This window comes from Coregonus clupeaformis, unplaced genomic scaffold, assembly GCF_020615455.1.
Source record: "Coregonus clupeaformis isolate EN_2021a unplaced genomic scaffold, ASM2061545v1 scaf0206, whole genome shotgun sequence".
NCBI classification, from domain to species: Eukaryota; Metazoa; Chordata; class Actinopteri; order Salmoniformes; family Salmonidae; genus Coregonus; species Coregonus clupeaformis.
The window spans coordinates 448,718-474,015 of NW_025533661.1; the positions used below are offsets into that span (position 1 = coordinate 448,718).

The 25,298-nt window shown below is 45.3% G+C and overlaps 2 protein-coding genes across 2 annotated transcripts; both read left to right on the top strand.

Annotated features, from left to right (window-relative positions):
- The first annotated feature begins 384 nt into the window (after positions 1-384).
- On the top strand, positions 385-1,428 carry LOC123484152 (glycoprotein hormones alpha chain 2-like). The gene is made up of 4 exons (XM_045214163.1): positions 385-491; positions 623-746; positions 974-1,177; positions 1,363-1,428. The coding sequence occupies exons 1-4, from the start codon at positions 427-429 to the stop codon at positions 1,426-1,428; spliced, it is 459 nt and encodes a 152-aa protein (XP_045070098.1). The 5' UTR covers positions 385-426.
- An 11,029-nt stretch (positions 1,429-12,457) lies between these two features.
- On the top strand, positions 12,458-23,337 carry LOC123484153 (cilia- and flagella-associated protein 251-like). The gene is made up of 8 exons (XM_045214164.1): positions 12,458-12,625; positions 20,564-20,619; positions 20,754-20,819; positions 21,051-21,413; positions 21,538-22,024; positions 22,116-22,291; positions 22,590-22,701; positions 23,279-23,337. Exons 2-8 carry the CDS (start codon positions 20,566-20,568, stop codon positions 23,335-23,337), a joined length of 1,317 nt encoding a protein of 438 aa, XP_045070099.1. The 5' UTR covers positions 12,458-12,625; positions 20,564-20,565.
- Positions 23,338-25,298: the final 1,961 nt, after the last annotated feature.

The window sequence follows — 25,298 nt, forward strand, 5'->3', positions numbered from 1 at the left end:
CTGAGGTAAATACACCATAGCTTACATATTTACTTATTTTGGGGGGTTATAATCCAGCACGGAAAGATTAATCAGACATTCAAAGTATTTAAAATGTATTTTGATGTATTGATTTACAAAGCAAAAGACCATGAACATAAGTTAAACTAATGAACCAATCACACTGCCTTGCCTTCCGCACGACATAACAGCAGTTACCTAGCAACATCCCACCTGTTTAAGCGATTAGAAGCTTCCATCCATAGTCAGGATGGAAGGATGGAAGTGTGTTTTGACTTTCGACCGTGTGTGCAGTTCCTTTTTTCATTTAAAGGATTAGAGCAGGTAGCCAAGTGGCCACTGCCTCACAGATATCACTGATAAGGTTTGAGGGGTTTACCTAATCCCAGTCGAGCACATGGGCAGAGGACAGCGGTATAAAAGTTCATGGAGGGAGCAGTAGGGTCTACACTGAACACCGAACAGGCTTCCACCAAGATAAACATACACAGGTAATGCTTTTTCCATTCACTATGTTGTGTTTCCAATGTATTGTTTCACTGCTTTTCTTTGTGTTTATCAGTTTTCAACTTCTGAGATGAATATGTTGGTTTTGAATGGTTTTGTTCATGTTTCTTGTCAGGATATTGCCAACCATCACTAAAATGTGCTTGTTGAAATCAACTGGAGTATCCCTCATTCTGTCCATACTTCTATTCATCGCAGACTCTTATCCAAACAGTGAGAAGACAAACAGTAAGTTTTATGTTACAATAACTGTTTTTGTTGATGGTTTATGTGTTCTGGAAACAAAATGACCAGTGAGTTCTTCTGTTCATTATAAAGAGAATATAAATTGGTATATTACCTCCTTATTCCCAAACTGTGTGCTTACAAGGAAGAGAGCCATACATTGGTGATGCATGGTTACCAAGCTTAAGATCAGACTATTCAATAGATTCTCAATTAATTAATGTCTTCATTATCTTCACAGTGGGCTGTGAGGAAATGCACACTGAAGCCGAACACAATCTTCCCCAACATCATGCAGTGTACAGGCTGCTGCTTCTCCAGAGCTTATCCAACCCCACTACGGTCCAAGCAAACCATGTTGGTCCCCAAGAACATCACCTCTGAAGCTACATGCTGCTTGCAAAAAGAAGGGAAAAGAGTAAGACAATATTTAGCTAATAAAGTAGTTGGGATTGATATTCTCTGCTGCAAAAAGTTTGATAATCTGACATGACAACCTTCCTAGTATAATGCACATAAGATCTAAGCGTATCATTTAACAACAACTCGAATTAACCTGAATGTTTTTTTTTACCATCTCTCTTTCACTTGATACTTTCTCTCCTCCTCCTCTCTCAGGTCACCACCAAGGAAGGCTTCCCGGTGACGAACCACACAGAGTGTCACTGCAGCACCTGTTATTACCATAAATCATAAACTGTCTGTGAGGGCTGGGAAATCTCCTTGTCGTAGAAGTAAAAGCTTGGCAACAGATCATATATTTTGCACAACTTATTCCTGAAGTTCCTTGTGTTTTAAGAGAAATCACATATTAGGAAATCATTGTGATCCACAAAAGGTCATATTCTGCAGAGAATATTTATAGTGCTCTTATGGTCGCAATGATATAAAGTTGTATTCCTGTACTGTGTTAATCAAATGTAGACTTTACTGTATGAATTGAATACTGATTAAAATGCCAATTAACATGATTGCATCACTTCCTCCCAGCCAACTCAGCTTCATCACACTGTATTGGTGCCGGATGCTGAATGCACACACACACACCCACACACACACATAAACACATAAACACACACACACGCACGTAGGCACGCACGCACAAACACATGCAGGCTTCCAAGAGTTACTCCATTCAGTCTTTCGTCTTCTTCCTCCTCCCCCTCACTGACTTAAGTCAATATAATTTAGGAGGCTAAACTATAGGGTGTGCAGCCTCTTGTAAAAACAAGCGTGCCCACTCCACGAACGGAAGACGGAAGGTCAAATAAGAACATGTCTCCTTCCTGTGAAACGATTCCATTTCCTCAAAATAATACAGTAAATACATACTGAACATGCATAGATCATCCTTCCAGCCATGAGCCTGTCCTCCTAATTTCTCCCATCACTGGCCTGCACTGGTTGTAAGTGAATGAAAATGTACCTTTCAGTCGGTGTAAATGATAGGGTGGATTATACATTGATATTTTTTGTTAAGACAAGGATACCAAAAGCATTATGCATAGCTCAGAATTTTTATACAGACGATTTTACTTTAAGTTTATTGTTTTCTTTCTGAATGTCGATAGTACATTATTCAATGCTTATAATATGAGTCATACACAGTAATATGATGGATATGAGTGAAATTCTTATGCTATAAACATAGCACAGTCTGTCTAAATTCTGACTATAGTCGCTTACTTCTAGAAGCTTATGTAATAAATTGTTTCCTGGATATCCATATTTGGCTCATCCTAAATCGGTCCTCCGAGGTGTTGAATCTGAATCTGACGACAGATTCTCAGAACTGTGCACTATTCTGGGAGAGGGCCTTTTGTCTCTCACCACACCATGGGTGTGTGTTTGTGGGTGTGCAAGCATGTGTTTGTGTGTGTGTGGCTGTGGCTTGTGTAGGCAATGTGGTAGTTTATGGTATTGACCAACCCCATTTTGAGAAAAATCGACTCAGTCACAGCAGCCTCCTTACCTTTTCAATGAAACAGGCTATGGACAAGGTATTTGTATAATAAACATGATCAAAAGTGAACAGTTTTTCTTTTCATTCACATTTACCACAAAAACCAAGGTATGAATACTGCCATGTGCACGTAAAAAAAAAAAAATCTGTATAATTACAATTTTGGGGATTCACACACTCCCTACATCTCTGATGAATATAACAGGAAACCTGTTCGATCACCATGCACTGCAAAATCATTCTGCCTATGGATACGGAAAACATCAACACATTAACATCAACACACCAGATGATATAGCCATTGGACTTGGGCTCGACTGGGAGTTTACCTCATCTTTGGATTTTTTTATTCTGCTTTGCCACTAAAATCATAATAAACACTGACAACTGAAATATTGTGTTATTATTGTATGACAGGACTTCATCCAAATGGACTTAATCCAAATGCCATGGCTTCCTACTCCAGTGCTCCCTCTATTTTGCTCATCAGACAGGAGCCCCCACCACTGAGAGGTCCAAGGTTGCCACGGTAATTTCCCTGCTGACCGGGCGGGTGTTGGAGTGGGCTACGGCTGTCTGGGAGAGAGGAGAGGAAGAGCTGGGTTCCTACGAGGGGTTCATGGCTCTGTTCAGGGCGGTCTTCGACCATCCACCGGAGTGCAGGTGAGCGACTACTCCAACTCCGGCATGGTGCCCAGACAGCTGTGGAGTACGCCTCACCTTCCGGACCATGGCAGCCTCCAACGGATGGAATGAGCCGGCGCTCTGCACCATATTCCGAAGAGGACTGCGCGAGGAGATCCAGACGGAGTTGGCGTGCAGAGACGACAACCTTTCCCTGGGCGTGCTCATCGCGATGGCCATCCGTCTGGAAAACCTTCTTCAGGAGCGCCGGCGCTCTCCTCACGCATCACCCTCCTCCTTTGGCCGTCCCGGGGCAGAGCCTGAACCCATGGAGATTGGGGTCACACACCTCCCCAGCGGTGTCCGGTGCGTCCCAACCCGAAGTCCACTGGGGCAGAGGGATGGCCCCGTGATCAGCCGTCTCCCAAGGTAGGCGTGAGTATTCCTTCATCATCGTTTTCCTCCAAACACTTCCTGGTTTCCATTTCACTGTCTGGCTGTCCCTCAGGGGTTGTCTCTACAGCTCTAGTGGACTCTGGTGCCGCAAGGACTTTTATCGACCAGGCCCTCGTCTCCTCCCTGAACATCAGTGTGTACCCGCTCTCCTTTTTTGGTCCAAGCCCTGGATAAACAACCATTGGGATTCGGCACTATCATGCACATAACAGCACCACTCACCCTCACCATGGGACCCATGCACCAAGAAAGCCAGCCCTTCCTCATCATCACTGCTTCTGTACACAAAGTCATCCTCTGCCTTCTGTGGCTCCAACGTCATGACCCCACAATCTCCTGGTCGAGGATGAAAATCACCACCTGGGCACCCCGAAAACGGAAGACCTGCTTTCCCTTACCTTGTGGTTCCACGTCGGTTGAGAGTCCTGTGAGTGTCCTCCAGCCCATCATTCCGTCCTCCCATATCGTTGGCCCCGTGTGGACGTCTGCCAAGCTCTGTAGAGGGATCCCGCGCCTGCTACCTTTCCTCCTGAGCATCTACGTCCCCACAGAGGTGAGGGATCGGCTGTTGACCTGGGCGCATACATCCCTCGCCGCTGGACACCCAGGTATCACCCGCACTATTCAATCTATCTCTGCGAAGTACTGGTGGCCCACCTTGGCACAGGACGTCGTCCGCTAAGTCAATTCATGCTCCGTATGTGTCTAAACAAAATCTCCCCGGCACGCTCCAGTGGGAAACTCCACCCCCTTCCTGTGCCTCAGCGGCCTTGGTCCCATCTGTCCATAGACTTCGTTACTGATCTCCTCCGTCTGATGGTTTCACCACTATTATGGTTGTTGTGGACAGATTTTCTAAATCCTTCCGTTTTAGCCCCTCTTTCTGGTCTCCCTACCACTCTCCAGGTCGCTGAGGCACTGTTTCAGCAGGTCTTCCTGCACTATGGCCTTCCGGCGGACATCGTCTCCGACCGTGGCCGCCAATTCACGTCACAGGTATAGAGAGCCTTCATGGAGAAGTTGGGGTCACAGTCAGCCTCACATCCGGGGTACCAGCCTCAGTCTAACAGGCAGGTGGAGAGGACCAACCAGGAGCTGGGGAGGTTCCTAAAGAGTCACTGCCAGGACCGGAAGGGGAGGGGGCCTGGTTCCTTCCCTGGGCGGAATACACCCAGAACTCACTTCGTCACTCCTCCACCGGGTTGACTCCCTTCCAGAGCGTCCTGGGACTTCAGCCGGCCCTGTCTCCGTGGACTCCGACCCAGACCGAGGCCCCTGCAGTGGAGGAGTGGTTCTGGCACGCAGAGGAGGCGTGGAACGCCGCCGGCCATCAGAAGGATCAGGCGGACCGCCACCGCAGTAAGGCTCCCGTGTTCCATCCTGGTGATCGCTTCTGGCTCTCCACCAAGAACCTCCCACGCCGCCTGCCCTGCCAGAAGCTGAGCCCCCGGTTTTTTGGGCCCTTCAAGGTCCTCCGAAGGGTCAACGAGGTGACATATAGATTACAGCTCACCACTAACTACTGGATCTCACCCTCTTTTCATGTTTCCCTCCTCAGGCCGGTGGTTGCTGGTCCCCCTGGCTGATCCTAAGGACACCCCTCCGCCTCCCCCTTGACATCAAGGGAAGCCCCGCCTATGCCGTCAGATCCCTCCTGGACTCCCGACATCGTGGGGGTTGGCTCCAGTACCTGGTGGACTGGGAGGGTACGGTCTGAGGAGCGAACCCGCTCCTCGCCTCTGGGCCGTCCCCCTGGCCGGTGTTGTCCTGCGGCTGGAGCCGCTCGTCGGGGGGTTCTGTCATGTCTACTCCCGCTCCGACGCTCAATGTCGCTTGTCTACTAACCACCAGTCCTGGCAACGCACATTGTGCACACCTGGCAACCATCCTTGCGCACACCTGCTCCCCATCATTAAGCACAGCTGGACTTCATCACCACCCTGATTACTCTCCCTTCATATAGCCCTCAGTAAGCTTCAGTCATCAGGCAGTATTGGTTTTGGTTACGTTCAGTACGCTTCTCCTGTTTTGTATTATCTTCATGATTATTATTATTAAACTCACCTTCTGCACCTGTTTCCTGACTCCCTGTGTATATGTTACAGTCGAGCTAGCGCAAGCAGGTGGTTGTTTTTCAGTTGGCGACAAACAATACGAAAAACTCCAAAAGACATATCAAATTAACGATACCAAATCAAAAGCCCCGCAGGTCAGGAGATCACACTCGTTCAGCTGATTAGCTCGGTCATTTTTCATTTATTTTTTATACCAACTGTCTTTTCCTAGGTGCTCCAGCCTTCAGCTACACATTGTGTACTAGGCTAAATGTCTACTACTACTGAAAAATATGGGTTGTTTATGAATTCGAAGGACCAATAAAAAGGGATAAAAAACATAGGCGCTGGATTTTAGGCCGGTAGCAACCACCACAGGGTGTCCGTTCAGAACACGAGGAAGCAGTAGTTCAAGGGTTTCATGAAGATCCACACACACACATGCAACACCACTCTCTCTGATACTAATTGTGGTTCTGTAAAGAAAAGAGGAGAACTTAGGCACTTAGGCACAATTTTGGCACTTTAGGAAGTCTTTATTGACATTAAAAATCTGATGGGAAAAATATGCCTATTTGCATGTCAACAAACTAAACTGGCTATGTGGACCCAAACACATGCTAGATGCACAAAGAAACAATAGAGCAATGTACAAATATCTACACATTATAAAACATAAGCATGAGCAATCTACAACCGAAAATAGCCTAGCACACAGAAAAAACGCTAACAAATGCTAATCGCTAATGAACATGATAAATAACAATGCATTCTGGATGACAATGCTAATGCTAACCCTAGTGGGAGTACGCGAGCGAGCTAGCTAGCTAGTAAGTTTTACACAAATGGTACATATTTACAACAGACACTATTTAGCTCCAAACAACAAGACATCAGGATTTTGGAACTTACATTTAGCTGCACACACAATAAAACATCAGAAAGAAAAGCTATTATTTCTAAGGGGGTAGAATAAGTAGGAGAGAAAAAACGGTTGGTCATCGGAATGGAAACTACAGACCGCATGAAGCCCTGCCTGGTCGGGTATTACGCTAAGTCCCGGGAAAAAAGGCTGCTGATTGGCTAATAAAATTATGATGATTGGCGTGACCTTATTTCAATAAGAAAACCAAAAGAAAGTATTGGAAAGGAGATGAGCTGGCCGTTTTAACAACTACAGTATGTTCCCATGAAATGGATAACACTGTAGACCTTAATTTGACCTGACTGGCGATAGCCCTCCCCTTTTTCCTATCGGTCACTCCCAACTCGGGACAAGGCATCGGCTATCACGTTATCCTTGCCTACTACATGACAAATTACCCGATGTAAAGCTTCAAAGCATAACTCCAGCGGAACAACCACTGATTCTGAGCCGAGATCACTTTCTGAGTCAAAATGCAGGCCGAGATCTACCGCTCAGATAAAAAAACATGACTTAAAAAACATAAGCCTATGCAACATTAACTTCTTAAAAACAATGATGCAGCAATGAGGTTTATGCAGTAGGCTATAGGCTCAATACAATATCACTGCATATTGGCAATTCTTGAATTGCCCTGCCAATGTTGTCATTCTCAGACCATTTTTTACAAATATTTTAAAATGTGAAGTATGTGATCACACTGGTAATATATCATTTGTTGTATTACTTGTGAAGCATACATTGAAATCATTTGCATTTTTAAAAAATTACTGGACTGATGGTGCCTCCATCTGATGGTCAGTCTCAGCGGATGGAGGGAGAGCGAAAGAGAGAGAGAGAGAGAGAGAGTGAGAGAGAGAGAAAGAGAGCAGCGGAGACGCTGCCTCCCACCGTCCCTCAGCTCTTCCTCTCTCCGCTGACTGACCAAAAAGGGGAAACTATCTTCCGCACTTCATTATTTCTGACTCAGGCATTAATGTATGTTTTTACCCTTACTTGTATGATTAGAGAAAATGAAATACTCCTTGATATTAGAAAGACACAAGCCGTTAATCACAATGCAAGTCTATCGATACACTTTGTAGCACGAGTGGATAGGGAGAGGGGTTCAGTCACTGCTGCAAAGTTGGGTAAAAATCTCTGATAGAACCCACTCATTCTCAGAACTCTCAACACCTGCTTCCGTGTCCGTGGCACCGGCAAGTCAAGTATTGCCTGGATCTTGGCTGCCCTTGGCCTCACCTTCCCCAACCCCAACACATGACCCAAAAAGGTAACCTTGGGCCTGTGCAATTTCACACTTGGGTAAGTTTGCCACCAACCCTGCCCCCTCCAAACACTGGAACAATCCACATATGTGGTCCACATGCTCTGCTCATGAGTCGCTGTACACTACCACATCGTCAATGTAAGTGACCACATTCCTCAACCCTGCCGTCACAGTATTCATCAAACGTTGGAATGTGGCTAGGGCATTTTTCATCCCAAACGGAAGAACCCGACACCGATACAAGCCCTCTGGTGTCACAAAGGCAGATACCTCCTTAGCATGTTCTGACAGGGACACCTGCCAGTATCCCTTCAGCAAATAAAACTTTGAGACACACTGAGTTTCCCAATCCGATCGATGTAATCCTCCAGCCGGGGAATCGGATACAAATCGTTTTTTGTGTCAGTATTGACTTTTCAGGTTTCGGAATCAACACAATTGGAGAACTCCATTCGCCATTCCTAGGCTTGACAGCATCAATCTCAAGCATATAGACCAGGTCTTCGTTCAACTGAGACATTTTCACTGGATGAATACGGTATGGATGTTGTTTTATGGGAGCTGCATCCCCCGTCTCCACATGATGGGTAGCCATTGATGTAAGCCCTGGGGTATCCCTAAATGGGGCAATGTGCAACTACACCAGGCTACGAATATCCTCCTGTTGACTGGTGGACGGGAGTGCTAACCACATAATTAACCTCCCCCACTTGTCGTAGTACTTTGTATGGTCCACAGACCTGAGTCCCTAGGGAGTCCCCTTGCATTGACAGCAATATCAGGACAGAGTCCCGAACAGAAAAGGAGCGTGCCACTGCCCTTTTGCCATATTGCTGTATCATTGTCTGCTTGGCCCCGGCCAAATTACTCCTGGCCAACTCACATGCCTTAAATGTACACGGAGAGCTAACTTTAATAATGTAAATCTCTCATGGCTCAAAGTAGAAGAGAGATTGACTTCATCCCTACTTGTTTTTGTAAGAGGTATTGACATGCTGAATGCACTGAGCTGTCTGTTTAAACTACTAACACATAGCTCGGTCTCTTCACAATCCCCAAGTCCAGAACAGACTATGGGAGGCGTACAGTACTACATAGAGCCATGGCTACATGGAACTCTATTCCACATCAGGTAACTGATGCAAGCAGTATAATCAGATTTAAAAATCTGATAAAATTACACCTTATGGAACGGCGGGGACTGTGAAGAGACACACACACACACACAGGCACAGGCACATGCATACACATGCTAACACACGCACTCTACACATACGTACACATGGATTTTGTATTGTAAATATGTGGTAGTAGAGTAGTGGCCTGAGTGCACACACTTTATGTGTTGTGAAAGTGTTATGAAATATAATGTCATGTAATATATTTTTTTTGTATATACTGTAACTGCCTTAATGTTGCTGGACCCAGGAAGAGTAGCTGCTGCCTTGGCAGCAGTTAATGGGATCCTTAATAAATACAAATACAAATACATGCCGCCCAGAGCCGATCCTTGAAGGAGGAGACATACTGCAGAACATTAACTCACGTCTCTGGTAACAACAGCCTCTCTTTGCCATCTTAAGTGGACCTCTCACCTCGTGCCCATACACAAGCTCAAACAATCTAAATCCTGTGGATTCATTCTGCTGTTTCTGGAATGACAAACAGCAGAAAGGGGGACGGCAGTGTCCCAATCTCCTGGGTACCCACACAGTATGTCTTCATAATGGTTTTCAGGGTCTGATGACACCGCTCAATTGCCCCCCTGTGACTGTGGGTGATATCCCCAACTCACTCAGTGCTTCCCAAAAACTCAGGACATGAAATTCGACCCCTGATCTGATTGGACCGCTCGAGGTAGGCTGAACCTGGTAAATAATTGGAGCAAGGCTTCCAGTACAGTCCTAGCCTTAAGAGGGATGGCCTCTGGGAAACGTGTAGTCAATTCCATAATTGTCAGCAAGAACATATTTATCTTCTTAGTCTTTGGTAATGGTCCTACACAGTCTATCATCACCCGAGAAAAAGGTTCCTCTACCACAGGAACTGGTTGCAGGGGTGCCACCGGGATAGTCTGCTTTGGTTTCCCCACCATCTGGCAGGCATGACATGTTTGTTAAAATGCTGCTACATCGCCCTGCAATTTTGGACAGTAAACATGTTTCAACACTTTGGTCTGTGTCTTTTGCTAACCAAGGTGTCCAGCCATTGGATTCTCATGAGCCAATCGCAACTCTTCCTCACAAAAACACTCTGGCATTACTATCTGATGTAGTACATTACATTCTTCTGATGCGGGTCGGTCTGCAGCCCTCCATTTCTGCATCAAGACCTCTTCCTGAAGGTAACACCCCTCTTCTATCTCCTGACTTTCCTCGAACGATGATGCAGTATCGATCAGAGGGGCCATGGTAGGGTCCTTCTGTTGCTCTGCAACAAAAACCTCCCGCTTGAATTGAAGGGGGACCAGGTGTCTGCTAACTGGGTTGAAAACCAGGTGTCTGCTAACTGGGTTGCTGGGTCAATCATTTGAGGGATCTACCGGTACTTGCTTGGCCTACGTTTGAGAGCGAGTCACTACAGAGGCTTGGAGGATTCATCCTTTTTGCCTCAACGCTATCAAACTGATCCCGGAGCCCAGCACCAAATTATCTCGTGGCCACCAAACGAACAGCGTTAGACAGGTCCAGTTGGACTGCCTGAAGTGCAGTGCTTGTATTCTGAAAACGTTGGAGTATTGTGTTCCACAAGTTACACTGAAGAGCAATCTCAAGTTTATCCATTTGGGTATAGAGCGTTAGAGCCTCGTTACGCGTGGCCAAAGTGTGATTTTTCGTCCTCAGATACTTCTAGAAGAGACTGACTAACATTGGCATGATTGAGGCATAATGCTTTTGTGGCTTGTGCATGGGCAGTCCACATCATACCGGAAAGAGTTTTTAGGGTCAGTTTGTGTATTGATTGTTTAAGTTGTTGCTCGTGCTGTTGTTTTCTTTTCTGTCATCCTGTGGTTGGCAGTTGCAGTAAAAAAACAGAAACAATTTATACTACATATATAATATATACTGTATATGTAATATGTACTTCATATATTTCCTTCTTTTTTTTTGCTGCCTCCTGGGCAGAGGGGCTTCAGTCCCGGTAAACACCTGCATTATTCTGGCCCTGACTGTTGCCTACCAATCTTACCTACCTACTACATAACACAATGCTTATGTGTGTTCATGCCACAGGAGGCTGCTGACGGGAGGATGACTCATAATAATAGCTGGAATGGAGTGAATGGAATGGTACACCATATATACAAAAGTATGTGGCCCCCCCTTTCAAATTAGTGGATTCGGCTATTTCAGCCACACCCGTTGCTGACAGGTGTATAAAATCGAGCACACAGCCATGCAATCTCCATAGACAAACAAGTAAGTTCGTCAAATTTCTGCCCTGCTAGAGCTGCCCCGGTCAACTGTAAATGCTGTTATTGTGAAGTGGAAACGTCTAGGAGCAACAACAGCTTAATCGGTGAGTGGTAGGCCACACAAGCTCACAGAGCAGGACCGCCGAGTGCTGAAGCGCGTAGCATGTATAAATCATCTGTCCTAGGTTGCAACACTCACTACCGAGTTCCAAACACCTCTGGAAGCAACATCAGCACAAGAACTGTTCGTCATGAAATGGGTTTCCTAAGATCAACATGCACAATGCCATTGGACTCTGGAGCAGTGGAAACGCGTTCTCTGGAGTAATGAATCATCATCACCATCTGGCAATCCGACTGAAGAATCTGGGTTTGGTGGATGCCAGGAGAACGCTACCTGCCCAAATGCATAGTGCCAACTGTAAAGTTTGGTGGAGGAGGAATAATGGACCCACGGGGGTCCAGTATGAAAAAAAAACATGCAAGTCGCTCTGGATAAGAGCGTCTGCTAAATGACGTAAATGTAAATATGTAACTAATGCTCTTGTGGCTAAATGGAAGCAAGTCCCCGCAATAATGTTCCAACATCTAGTGGAAAGCCTTCACAGAAGAGTGGAGGCTGTTATAGCAGCAAATGGAGGACCAACTCCATATTAATGCCCATGATTTTGGAATGAGATTTTCGACGAGCAGGTGTCCACATATTTATGGCAACCATGTGTTTGATGTGTCCGATACCATTCCATTGATTCCGTTTCAGACAGTACTATGAGCCCGTCCCTCTCCTTTTTAAGGTGTCACCGGCCTCCTGAGGTTCACGCATCAGTGTGTCATCCATCCTTGTGATTGTAAACCATTTTGGATGATTTTAGTTGACCATAGGGAAATAGCTAGTGCGTAAAATGCCGCAATGCGGGTTTGATTGAATAAGCTCTCTCTCTCGCTTCCCTGGTTGGCTATACTCAGTTGACTGTCTCCTTTGCTGTGGTCCACTGTCCACTGTTTCCCTTGACACAGAAGGCACAAAAGACCCTGAGAGGTGTGGTGTGTGTGTTGCTGGACGACGCGTCAGTGTGCGAGGGACAGTGTGTGCACTGTCTTGGTTGAGATAGTACATTGTGTGTGTATGTGTTTTTGCATCTGTGTGACCCAGTCTCAAACCTCTCCGTGCAGCTGCCAACCTCAGGTAACACTTCTTCTTCTCTCTTAGCTACATCAGCACTTGAAATGATCATTTTAAATTCCTTGAAGACACATTTTGTTGTCGCAAAAACGAAACCCTCTAAATGTATTTATTGTCTTATTGAGGAAATTGATACTGGGGATGTGGTGGGTATATATTGCAATGATAATTGATTTTGTGTTATGTCTACTGGTAAATCAATCTGCTCAGATGTGTATTTTTTGGCCCCATTGTGTTGCATATGGTGCTTCCGCAGGTTGTTTTAGATGTTATGGACGTGTTAGACATCTATGACTCAGATTTTTCCTTTATGATTTTACATTAGCATGCATGCTTTAGAGAACATTTCATTAAATTACTGGGTAAAAAAAAACAAAAAAACATTTTGTTTATACTTTAAAAACTCTACAAAGTTTGACCAAAGAGTATTCCCATTAACTTATGTAGCTAGTAAACCGACAAAGACAACATACACGTGGTATTTCTACCATTAGGCTAAAACAGAATCATCCCATTTCAATCTTTTCCAAGTGATTTATCATTTTTGGCATGCAAATCCCCCACATTGTCTCCAAACCCAGAGACAAAAAGTTTGTGGACTTAGTCGACTCTCTTTCCTGTCTAGTAGCTTCTGGTGTTTGCTTTAGCGTCCGCTGAACTCTCAATGTGACTTTTGAGAGAGGGCGCATCTCGGAAGGGAGAGCTTCACGCTATGGTAACCGAGAGGGGGTTTAAAGATTTAAATCTTCTAAAGTTGGGGAAAATGGTTTGTCCATTGGTTTTGAATTATTGCATAATAAGAGATTGTCATTGCCATTATCAGAGACCAAGGTGGACAGTCCTCATGTCTGTCTTTGACATACAGTATGATAAAATCGTTTGAATGGCCACTTTATATCCATAATTAAAGGGGCAATCTGCTGTTCGAACAATAACAATAATTTTGTAAACAGCTGAGGGAAGGGGCTGGTGGAACATTAACGACTATTAATTCATAGATAGAGCTATGGATGCAAGGACTGACCATCCATGAGATAACATGTATAGTTTTAACCATGTTTTGACAAATACATTGTTTACAAACATTTGAATAAAAAATAAAATATTTTAGGTTCTGATGGGATAAGACAATTATACTCATGAGGCATTCATAAGTTAGATTCTTCAAGAATCAATGGGTATATAACATTAATAAAAAGTACAAAAATGTATGTACTAATCGCAGATTGCCGCTTTAAAGGCCCAATACAGCTGTTTTTATCTCAATATCAAAACATTTACTGGTAAAAGGAAGTACCTTACTGTAATCGTTTCCCATTAACATTGTCAAAAATAAACAAAAATAGGTTTTTAGCAAAAAACTATTTCTCAAGCAAGATTTTGCTAGGAATGTCTGGAAGTGGTCTGAGTGGGGAGAGGGAGGGTTCCCTTTCAGTCGGTACTCTCGGTACAACACAACTCACTCTCGCGACTTCGATTGAAGAACAAAAATCACACCTGTCAAGGCTAATGAAATCTGTGCCTTTCTGAAAGCCCCACCTTCCACAGGTGATAACCCTGAGGCTCGAATTCATTCCTTCAATTATTTCACTCTTCACCTCGATGTGAGCAGGAACAATTGACGATTCTACAAAAAAAAAACATGAGACTATCTGACTTTGTGCTAACTAAACTGTCCCTTCATGGTAGAGCGTGCTCACCCGATGGACGTTGCGTGCTGGGTTTTGTATTTGTTCTCAGAGTTTCCTTGTCACGAAAAATGTGTTATTCTTCAATTTGCTTCAGCAATGAGTAAGATGGCAAAAAAATGAGACCGAGACAACGAAGGCTAAGCGACCATGCCCCCATTCATGCGTTTATACTATTTCTCCCAAAGATACTCACGATTTCTGTTGTTTGTCTCGGCTTGGAGCACGCTCAGGAGGCCCTTGCTCGAACCAGTTTGTGTGCGCATTGCCAGCGGCTGCATGCAAACTCCTTGGATAGATGTGTCGAATTCTTGAGAAAGCGCAGGGTTAACATTGACGACCTTCCTCTGCTGGATGCCGGTACCTGCCGAGTTGCAGGACGTGGGGAGGGATTTGGGGCTGTGGGCAGAGCAGATAGAACTAGCCTCCCCGCAGGGCGATAGTGAGCCGTCTGAATCGGTCTCCCACAGTGACTCATTGGGCCCAGGTTCGGATGACGACGTGTTGTCTCTGGCGGGCTCAGGAGGTTTCTTGGTTGATGAGGAGGACTTAGTTCCGGGCAGCCACCTCCTCACGCTAGTGATCATCCTCCCCCGCAGAAGTGACCGTCCTCCCCCGCAGAAGAAATCTTCCACGGTGGGAAGTACCTGCCCCCTGTGATTGCCGCAGTCAAGCACCACTTGCCTCTTTTTCCAGATTTTGGCGAGGAAGTGATGACAACCTGGTCCAAGTCACATTTCTTTTGTCTGTCACTATGCTGCAGTTCTACCAGACCGAGCTGCTGGCGGAGTTGGATGCAGCTTTGACTGCCGGGGAGCCCCACACAGAGCTCTTGCGCAAATTTCATTCTGTGCATATCCCGGTGCACCGTTCTGTCTTACGGGTAAAGTATGGGAGCTACAGTGGTGGCACAGTGTCACCTTTAGCTGACTCTCTTGGAGGTGCCAGAGAGGGACAGATTTTTCCTACGGGTTTGTTTGGCCCGGTTTGAGGCTAAAAAGAAGCAGGAAGAGGCCCTGCGGGCTTTTCTCTCTCGGAGGTCCTTCTGGGCTGACGGTGGAGAACCTTCCCGAAAGCAGACAAGTGGAGCCCTGCCGGCTAAGTGGGCTGTCCCGCTCAGACACACAGTTGTCAAGAGTGGTGGAAATAAAAAATAACCAATATATCCCAGTCCACGGGAGGGCATCATGCCCCCTCAGATGGCACTTTACGGGAGACTCACTGCCTGCTCTGACCAATGTCGCGCATGCGCACTCTTGCCCTGGATCATGTGAACAGTGACGTCAGGATACAGGCTACAATTCATTGTACGCCCCCCACATTTTTGTAGAATCATTACGTCGACTTTTCCCTGACATCAGTGCCAGGGTTAAGGGAGGAAATATCCTCCATGCTCCAGAAGCAGGCAATACAGGTGGTTCCTCTGTCGGAAACCCAGGACGGCTGATACAGTGAGTATTTCCTGGTTCAAAAAAGGGACGGGGCCTTACGTCCTATTCTAGACCTGTGTGTTCTAAACAAGCACCTCAGAGTTTGCACATTCAGAATGCTCACAAACGAGCGGCTGTTACGGTCCGTGCATCCCGGTGATTGGTTCACCACCATTGACCTGAAGGACGCATACATCCATCCCGGTCACAGGAATTTTCAGAGGTTCCATTATGAGGCGACAGCCTATGAGTTTTTGGTCCTCTCGATCGGCCTGTCACTCTTGCTTTGTGCCTTTACGATTGGCCAATAGCAGCAGAGTCAAGGGAACAAGCGGTGTTGTACACATCCAGGTTAGTGTCCCATATTCAGTCTCTAGGTTTTATTGCAAACAATAAAAAGAGCTGTCTGACCCCATCGCAGTGCATTTCGTTCCTGGATCTCGCACTTTTCTATCCCTACAGAGGGTGTACGGGTTCCGGCTCTGCTTGGCCCAATTTCGGATGGCGTGCACAATGCATTTTCACCAGTTGCTGCGCCTACTGGGCATGATGGCTTCTATGATAGTAATCATTCCCCTGGGGTTATTATTGATGCAGCCTTTCCAGCGCTGGGTGCTAGCCACTCGCATGGACGCGTCTCGCAACCTAAACTGGTCGCTTCGGTTGTCTCTGGCATGCCTGCAGGCACTGGCCCAGTGGGGAGATCCTCGGGTACTGTCGCAAGGGGTGCTCATGGGACAGGTGTTATTCTGCAAAGACAGACATGTCCCCCCAAGTGTGGGGCGCGCTGTGCGATGGCTACTCGATTCTGGGGGTATGGACGGTGGGACAGAGTGTCCGACATATAAATTGCCTGGAGCTTCTGAGGGTGTATTTGGCACTCAGGCGCCTCCTCCCATGTTTGTTGGGCTGGCATGTGCTGGTCAGTGGAGGCTACACCCATGTGTGGTTGCCCAGACATGGGAGAGATTAGGCAGGGCCGTCATAGATCTTTACGCATCGCAAGAAAACGCGCAGTGTCGTCTGTTCTTCTCGATGAGGGACCCGAGTGCCCCATTGGGAATGGACATTCTTGCGCACCAGTGGCCTCGGACCCTGCTTTTACCTATTGCGCCCATGTGGGATTTGGCTCTGTTTTTGGAGGCATTGTGTGCTGCCCCTTGAGCCTCTGGAGTTGGTGGATCTCAAGATCCTCTCCTACAAAACCTCTCAGCTCATGGCTTTGGCCTTGGCTAAATGTGTTGGGGGCCTCCACGCCTTATCCGTACACCCTTCCTGTACTCAGTTCACCCCAGTCGACTCTAAGGTGACGTTGTGTCCTAATGCGGCCTTCATGGTTATGACCTACAGGTCTTTAGCCTTTGAGCTATTTCCCTTTTCGTCTCCTCCTTTTGCTTCTGAAGAGCAACAGAGGTTGCATGCCCTGTGTCCAGTACTAGCTTTATGCACGCACATTGAGCGGACCGGAGATATCCGGTTATGTGACCAGCTTTTAGTCTATTTAGCTAATCCAGCTCGTAGCAGGCGCTCTCTAAGCAGCGTCTCTCCTATTGGCTTGTGGAGGCTATCTCCCTGGCATACAGCAGCAAGTGGTAAGGGTTACTAAGCGGTGTACGCCTGGCAGCGTCTTGGGCATTATTTAAAGTGTTGACTGTAGGGGATATTTGTGCTGCGGCAAGTTGGGCATCACCACACACTTTTGTGAGGTTTTATAGCTTGGATGTCACTGCTCCCAGTGTAGCCCACAGTGTGCTTACAGCTGGAACAGGAGAGGGTCATTAGGCAGCGCACAGTGTGCGCAATACCCAGACTACCTTGTGGGTGGAGGTCTGGGTGGTCTGCCATGGGCCATTTCAGTTGGTCTCCATTGGGGCCGGCTTGGGGTGGGATTTCAATTCCCCATAGTTGCGTTGAACCGACAGGATTTGGTAGGTTGCTTTCTAAATGTAATCCATTTAGTGCACAAGTTTGAGCATGTGTCCGTTAGGCCTATGGAAAAAATATTAAATCAGCACAAATTAGATTGAGCAATAAAAAGTCCCACTTGTGGTATTCTGAAATTAAACTCATTTTTTGACAGTATGTGGAGCACAACACCACAAACTTTCCATATAGGCTGGGATCCACCCAGCAAACAGGGGACATCCTGAGGACATTCGGCAACGTTCCCATTAGGTCCCTTAAGGGTTTCGGCACAACGTTATCCCACTGACGTTCTGAGAACGTTCTAAGAACATCCATAAAACATTCCTGGGGACCAACCGGGAACTAGACAAAATCTCCAGGGGACCATGACACAACATCCAAAGAACATCCTAGGGGACGCCCAAGGATCAACCGGGAACTAGACAAAACTTCCAGGGGACAATGACACCAAGTCCTGATGACTTTTTGATAATTTCATGATAACCTAATGACTCATTATTGTTTGCAGGGTATTTACATTTTAGCAGACACTCTTATCCAGAGCGACTTACAGTAGCGTGTGCATGCATCTTTATACTTTATTTTCGTACTGGTCTCCCATGGGAATCAAACCCATAACCTTGATGTTGCAAGCAGCATACTCTACCAACTGAGCCACACGGGACAACATGTTTCACAGCACATTTTTCACTGGCTATCCACGTGTTGCAAAAAAAAGGTTGATAAACAACTTTAAGGCTACATTTATACATATGTGAACAGCCATTCACAACAACCACAATCCGTAAGGCGTGAATAATTGAGAAATCAGCAGTCTGATTCACATCATTGCTATGTAGATATCAATAAAAGGCCAAGTGATATCCGTAGCCTATTGCCCGTACGCTACACCAATGCTGTCGTCCTTACCCCCAAGCATTAATTTAAGTTGGATGTATAATCTTTGGATGCCGACAGCAGTCTCATCATTGGAAGACATAACTCTGCACTGTAGCCTTCAAATACTATTCCTGCTCTTTTCCGTGATCCATCAAAAGCATTTGATGTGTCTTCAGGGTCTCTGACTTGTGGTCAGACTCGCTCAGGCGGAACAAATTTAAACTTGTGCTTTTTTTCAATGCTGATTTGAATGTCATTGAGAAAACGGAAAGGTGTGATGTATTTTTTGCACACATCCTTTCTGAATTTAAAAGTAATCCAATAAATAATCAGCTAGTTTTTCAAAAGTATCTGTAATCCAATTACAGGATTTAGCAGGATTTTTTTTTGCTTTGTAATCTGTTACTCCCCAACCCCTGTGTGCTGAGAGTACCGACTGAAAGGGAATGTAACGTAATGACTATAACTAATGTTCCCTGAAAAGGGGAAATGAGGTACAACACCTGTTTGGCCCCGCAACGCCCGGTTCTGGGCTCAGTGAAGAGCAGTATTGAATTGAAGGAATGAATCTGAGCCTCAGGTTTATCACCTGTGGAAGTCATAACCTTATGATATGTAATCTGAAAACTGGCTGTTATTGGCAGAGAGGTTTGGAACTCTCTTTGTTATTGGTCTATATTAACTTATACCGCCTGGTGATGTCAGCAGGCAAGCCAAAACTCCACCCATGCAAAACCTGCTGATTTAGAAGGTCCTGAGTAGATTGTATTTTCAACCAGCAACTGTCTGGAAATAACACTGATCAAATTTCTTCACACTTTTACAGTGTTATTTTCATCAGCTATTGTACAATGTGATACAAAACAAAGTAAAAAAATAATTTTGACTGCACTGGTCCTTTGAACTTTATACTCAATTATAATTAAGTGATAATGCCCAATAAACCAAGCCCGTGTTTGGAGGATATATTGGCACGTGTTGTTAGGCCCGAGATGAAGTCGAGGGCCGGCAAACCGTGCCAATATATCCTCCAAACACCAGCTTATCCGGCATTCTCACTTTTATACAATGGGTTACCAACATATTCAAATAATGATTGACATATTTTCATTAAAAACGTTATTTGAATTAATTTATTCATACTATTTCATCCTTCCACAAGATTTAGTCCCGACACAAATCTAGGGTTGCTACCCAACCCGGCTGGTCTTTCGTTCTATTGGTTCGGTTGCCAGAGGCGCGACCCAGTCGTTCGTTCTAAATGTTCTATTGCCATACTGGCTGACAACGTTCTTATCCCTTACTTGCTAGCTAGCCAACTACGGCTAACTTACAGTCACGTCAAACGTCAAAAAGAATAACAACAGCAGCAGCATTTGCATTTGTTTAAGCTGTTTTCTAGTGACATTTATTTGGATACATCCATAACAATGAGCTAAAGAGGCGCGATTTCGCCTGGCATGTGCTCTCTCGTCAGGACACTGTTGTTCAGAGGAGCTAATCAACAACACAGCTAACACAAGCACTTCAAACACTGAAGCTGTAAAGACTGCAAACTAGCTGCACTTCGTTTCGTTTTACCTTTTTTCAATTGACATTTCTTTGTATAAATTCATAAAAATGATGCCAGCTGATTCATGATTTTGACTGGCTGAGAAACCGCTGCCTGACTGTCTCCTCCCGACCTCCGACCCCTACACGTTCATTACTATGGGACAGCTGGAGATCGAATTTGAATATTGAAACAATGTTGCAAATGTCGGAGAGACAGACAGCAAGGTTTATACAAATCTCCGGTGTTGAAAACGAAATGTTTGTCTAAAAGAAATGTGAGATCATGTCTAGATGCTTTTTATAGTGGAGATCAAGTTTATAATTTGCCTGGCTGGGCTGATGAGACAGTGGATTGCGCAGTCAGATGGAACAGAGTAAATAGGCATCACAGATTTAGCCGGTGGTAACTTGTGGAATAGACACTGGAATGTGCTTTTATGCCATTAAATTTGGTGTCATTATAGGTATGAAGACCCGTTTACTGTTCCTTTGCCTATTGGCCTCAGCATTTGCTGTGTCTGTAAGTACTGATAAATCCACTCTTGCTTTATGAAACAGCTTTTTAATAAAAATGTATGATGCCAATCATTGTAGCCCTGTTGAATAACCACAAGTCTAATGATATTTTATCAATAATTCTTTGTTACTCCCAAGATCAAAGGCAAACCTCACGGCAAACATCAAGCTTTATCCAAGTCCTCACACACAGCTAAAGAGAAGGTAAAGTGCATCCAACTCCTGTATTTTAAATAGGTTCCATACTGTAAGTAAACCCCATCTCTATAAAAACAGAACACATTTACAAGGATTCTCCAGAAACTTTACCTTTCATTATATTTATGGCAAACGTTTGTCCAGAGGCTATATCTTTTGTTATATTTACAAAACGTTTTTCCAGAAATGTTTCATTTTTAGTTGTACTGACTTTTTACACTTCCCTTCCTGCTAAAGGACATTGTTCCAGATGAGGCCAATGAGGGGGCGGTCCTGCCGACTTTCATGACCTTCGTGTCTAGCAGTCAGGAGCAGGAGGATGAGGACATGAGCTACGAGGACAATCCTAACGCTAATGTGGGTCCCAATGCTAACGCTAATGTGGGTCCCTCCAATGAGGAAGGGGTGTTAGAGGTGTCCGACAGTGGTGAGAGGAGCACCCCTGTCCTGCTGAGCGATAAGGCACTGGTGGACCTCCTCCAGGGGGAGTCAGAGGAAGAAGAGGTGGAAAAGGAGGAGGAAGAAGAAGAGGAGGAGGGAAAGATCGAGTCTGAGGAGACACAATCTGAAGAGGAAGAGGAAGAGGAGGAGGGAGAAGAAGCGGAGGGAGACTTGGAAAAGGGGAGGAGGAGGATGACGAGGTGGTGGAGGAGGAGGAGGGAGGAGGAGGTGGAGGTGGAGGCAGAGAAAGAGGCGGAAAAGGTGGAGGCGATGGCGGATGAAGAGGGAGTCAGTTGAGGATGAAGAGGAGGGAGAGAAAGAGGAAGAGGAGGAACCTGTGGTCGGGGACAGTGGAGTGGAGGAAGAGGCTGAAGTCAAAGAGTTGGACAGCAACACTGAGTCGGAGATTCCAGTGGATCTGGACTACGCTGGCGACAGTGACAACATACAGCCCCTGGAGACCGAGCTGGAGGAAGGGAAGCCCCTCGCCGAAGACGCCCAGCTCCTCTCAAATAAGGAAGAGGAGGCAAAGGTGGAGGAGAAAGAAAAACAAGCTAGCAAGGAAGACGAAAACCCCACTGCCACTGATGACTATGAGTCTCAGCAGGACATACAAGACGCCGAGGCCTCTGAGAGCCAGGAAGTGCTCGGCCAGGACAAACTCCCTGAGGGAAGCAAGGACCAGGAGAAAGGTTCCAATGACGATTCCCAAGAAAAGGTGACCAATAAAGACGCAGTCACAGACGCTGACCTCCAGGAGACAAAGAACAGTGTGGATCTTGACGGGACACGTCTTTTTGTAGAAGGGGGAGAAGAGAAGGAGGAGAAGAACGTAAACGAGAGCGCCAGTCACACCAAAAGGCAAAGCCAGGAAGCAGAGGAAGAACCAGAGGGTGAGGAAGCACCCCCACAGAGGGGCCGAGGCACCGCCAGGAGAGGGAGTCCCAGACCACCAGGGGGATGAGGGGGAGAAGGAGCACTACCGCACCACCGACAATACTGTCTACAAGCCCAAGAGAAGAAGAGCAGGGAAATGGGTAACACTCATCACATATCGCCCATTAGCTATAATACACTGTCATCCTAAAACTGAAACCTACATTGAACCATGTAAACCCTACATAAAGCTAGGCCCTTTTCTGCGAGTGACCTATTTGAAATTAAACTGATGATCCATGGATGGATCTACTCTATTCCCAGAGCTTCCCAAAATTAGTGTACTATACAGTATAGGAAATAGGGTGTCATTTAAAATGCATCCCACATCTTGTCTATTAACATTTGTGGGTGGTTTGTTGACCTCTATTGTGATTTCATCTTCTGTTTCCTACCCAGGCTCCTCTGGTGGGAATGAACCCAGTCCAGATCAGGGCGACAGTGGATCTCTACCCCAGCGCCAGGCCCTATCTGGCGGCCAGCCTATACAGACCCCAAGCCTCTGCTGCTGGTAAGTGTCAATCTCAGCAAGGCACGCACACACACACACACACACACACACACACACACACACACACACACACACACACACACACACACACACACACACACACACACACACACACACACACACACACACACACACACACACACACACACACACACACACACACACACACACACTAGGAATCTGCTGACTGGGCCCTTTCACTAACACTCCCAGAAGAATAGTGCCACTCCAATTCACCGCCGCTACCAAAACAAACCCCATCTCGTCTCCGCTGGATTAAGCGTCAATGAGAGAGCTCATATTGAATTCGGGCACTGTACAAACTCAAATGGCAATGGAATGCAGGGGGGTAATGGCTGTGGTGGTAGTGCTGGGGTTTCCATTGACATCTATAATCACTGGAAAGTACATACCTGTAAATTATGATTAAGACATGATTAAAACTTGAATAACACATGAAGAATGTATTAATACAATGACTTAGGGAATCTAGCAGAAAAGAAACAACAGTTTTTTCACATAATGTTCACTAATATAAAGCAGAAAGGAGTGTTTAGGCAATTTTTTTTCTCTTTAGACCCTTGTGAGAACTTCCGTAGAAAGACCTGTAAACTCAACGCAGGAGGAGAAGCCTAGTGTGTGTAGGAGTTCTGCCTGCCCACAGAGAGGCAAAACATATGATCATGTGAGTATGAACGGTGGTATTGGGGTGGGGTGGGGTTTTAGAGTTTGAATCGCTACCTGATCATATATACTATACAGGTATAAAAATTGCCACGGCATGGGTTGAATCCGACCCACTGCTCTAGCACAATCTCTCTCTACCCTTCCTCGCTCATGTCAATAAATATAAACATGAAAGGAGTTTTTAAAACCTTTGTGAAAAGTTGTATATGGGGACAGGAAATCAGGGCCATGGAAATTGATAAGATCGGTACTACAGAACTATGCTTTCATAAAAGTTAGGATTTGGATAGGTATCTGATCCCCACACATCTGTTGTTCATGAAACTTGAAGGAAATATGCCAAGAATCTGGCAAATGGTACAAACTCCCGACATGATGTTCTAGTAATGTTGGGGAGCTTTGGTTCTAAAAGAATTTTATTGCAGACCTCGTTCCTAAGACAGGTATATTTAGTTTCAGTCCCAATAGAGAGCACTAGAACCTCCAGGATGCTTGAAGGGGTTACAATGAGCAGGATCACTACAAGATCGTTAACTGAAGTATTTATAGAAATCCATAACACATGAAGTAATGTATCTTTCCTGCAGGTGTATGTGTGGAACTGACAATGTCACCTACGACACATCCTGTGAGCTCCTGCCACCACTGCAACCTGGAAGGCACCAAGAGACAGCCAGACTTTCCACCTGGACTACACTGGACCCTGCAAATGTAAGACAGCTATAAAATACCACCTCAACATTTTGACCAACACAGTAACTAACCCTGAAATAACTAAAGCATAACACCCTCTTGGTCAATTTCTTCCACTCTTTTTCTTCTCTCGCCGTTTCTCACTATATATTTAATATTTGTTTTCCTCTGCCTCCCCCCCCCTCTCTTTCTCACACTAGTCGTTAGTCATAAAACTGTGGGCGAATGCCGAACTGGTCCAGTTTCTCTGGTGTACGCGCGACTGGTTGAAGAACGTTCCTGCTGCAAAGCCTTCAGGAACATGACTCAATGTCCCCTGCTTCTCAACCCCAAGCAACGCGACCGAGCAGATACATTTTATTTAATTGAATATATTGGACCCATAGATTTGAAACCTCGTATGGACACCTTAACTGTAAGATTAAAATAGAGGGTAAACACTTACATTGTGGAATATCATATATAAGGTTATAAGTAAGTTATTGATAGTTCATTATTTATATTTTCTAAATAATTCATATTCTTGTAAGTTATGAAGTTTAAATCCAACTGCATTCTTAGTGATTATATATATAATGACCGGAAAAGTTTTTAGAACACCTACTCATTCAAGGGTTTTTTTTTATTTTTACTATTTTCTAATTGTAGAATAATAGTGAAGACATCAAAACTATGAAATAAATAATATGGAATCATTTAGTAACAAAAAAAAAGTGTTAAACAAATCAAATATATGTTGTATTTGAAATTCTTCAAATAGCTACCCTTTGCCTTGATGACAGCTTTAAATACTCTTGGCATTTCAAACAGCTTAACCTGGAATGCTTTTCCAAGAGTCTTGAAGGAGTTCCCCACATATGCTGGAGTAGTTGGCTGCTTTTTTCTCACTTGCGGTCCGAATTTCATCCCAAAGCATCTCAATTTGGTTGAGGTGGTGGATTGGGAGTATGGATGCAGCACTCATCACTCTTCTTGACAAAATAGCCTACAGCCTGGAGGTAAGAGCAGTCATTGTCCTGTTGAAAACAAATGATAGTCCCGCGAAGCCCAATTCAGATGGATGGCATATCACTGCAGAATGCTGGGGTAGCTATGCTGGTTTAGTGTGTCTTGGAATTGGCAATAATAGTATACAGCAGTCACCAGCAAAGCACCGCCACACCATAACACCTACTCCATGGTTTATGGTGTGAAATACACAATCAGCGCATCATCCG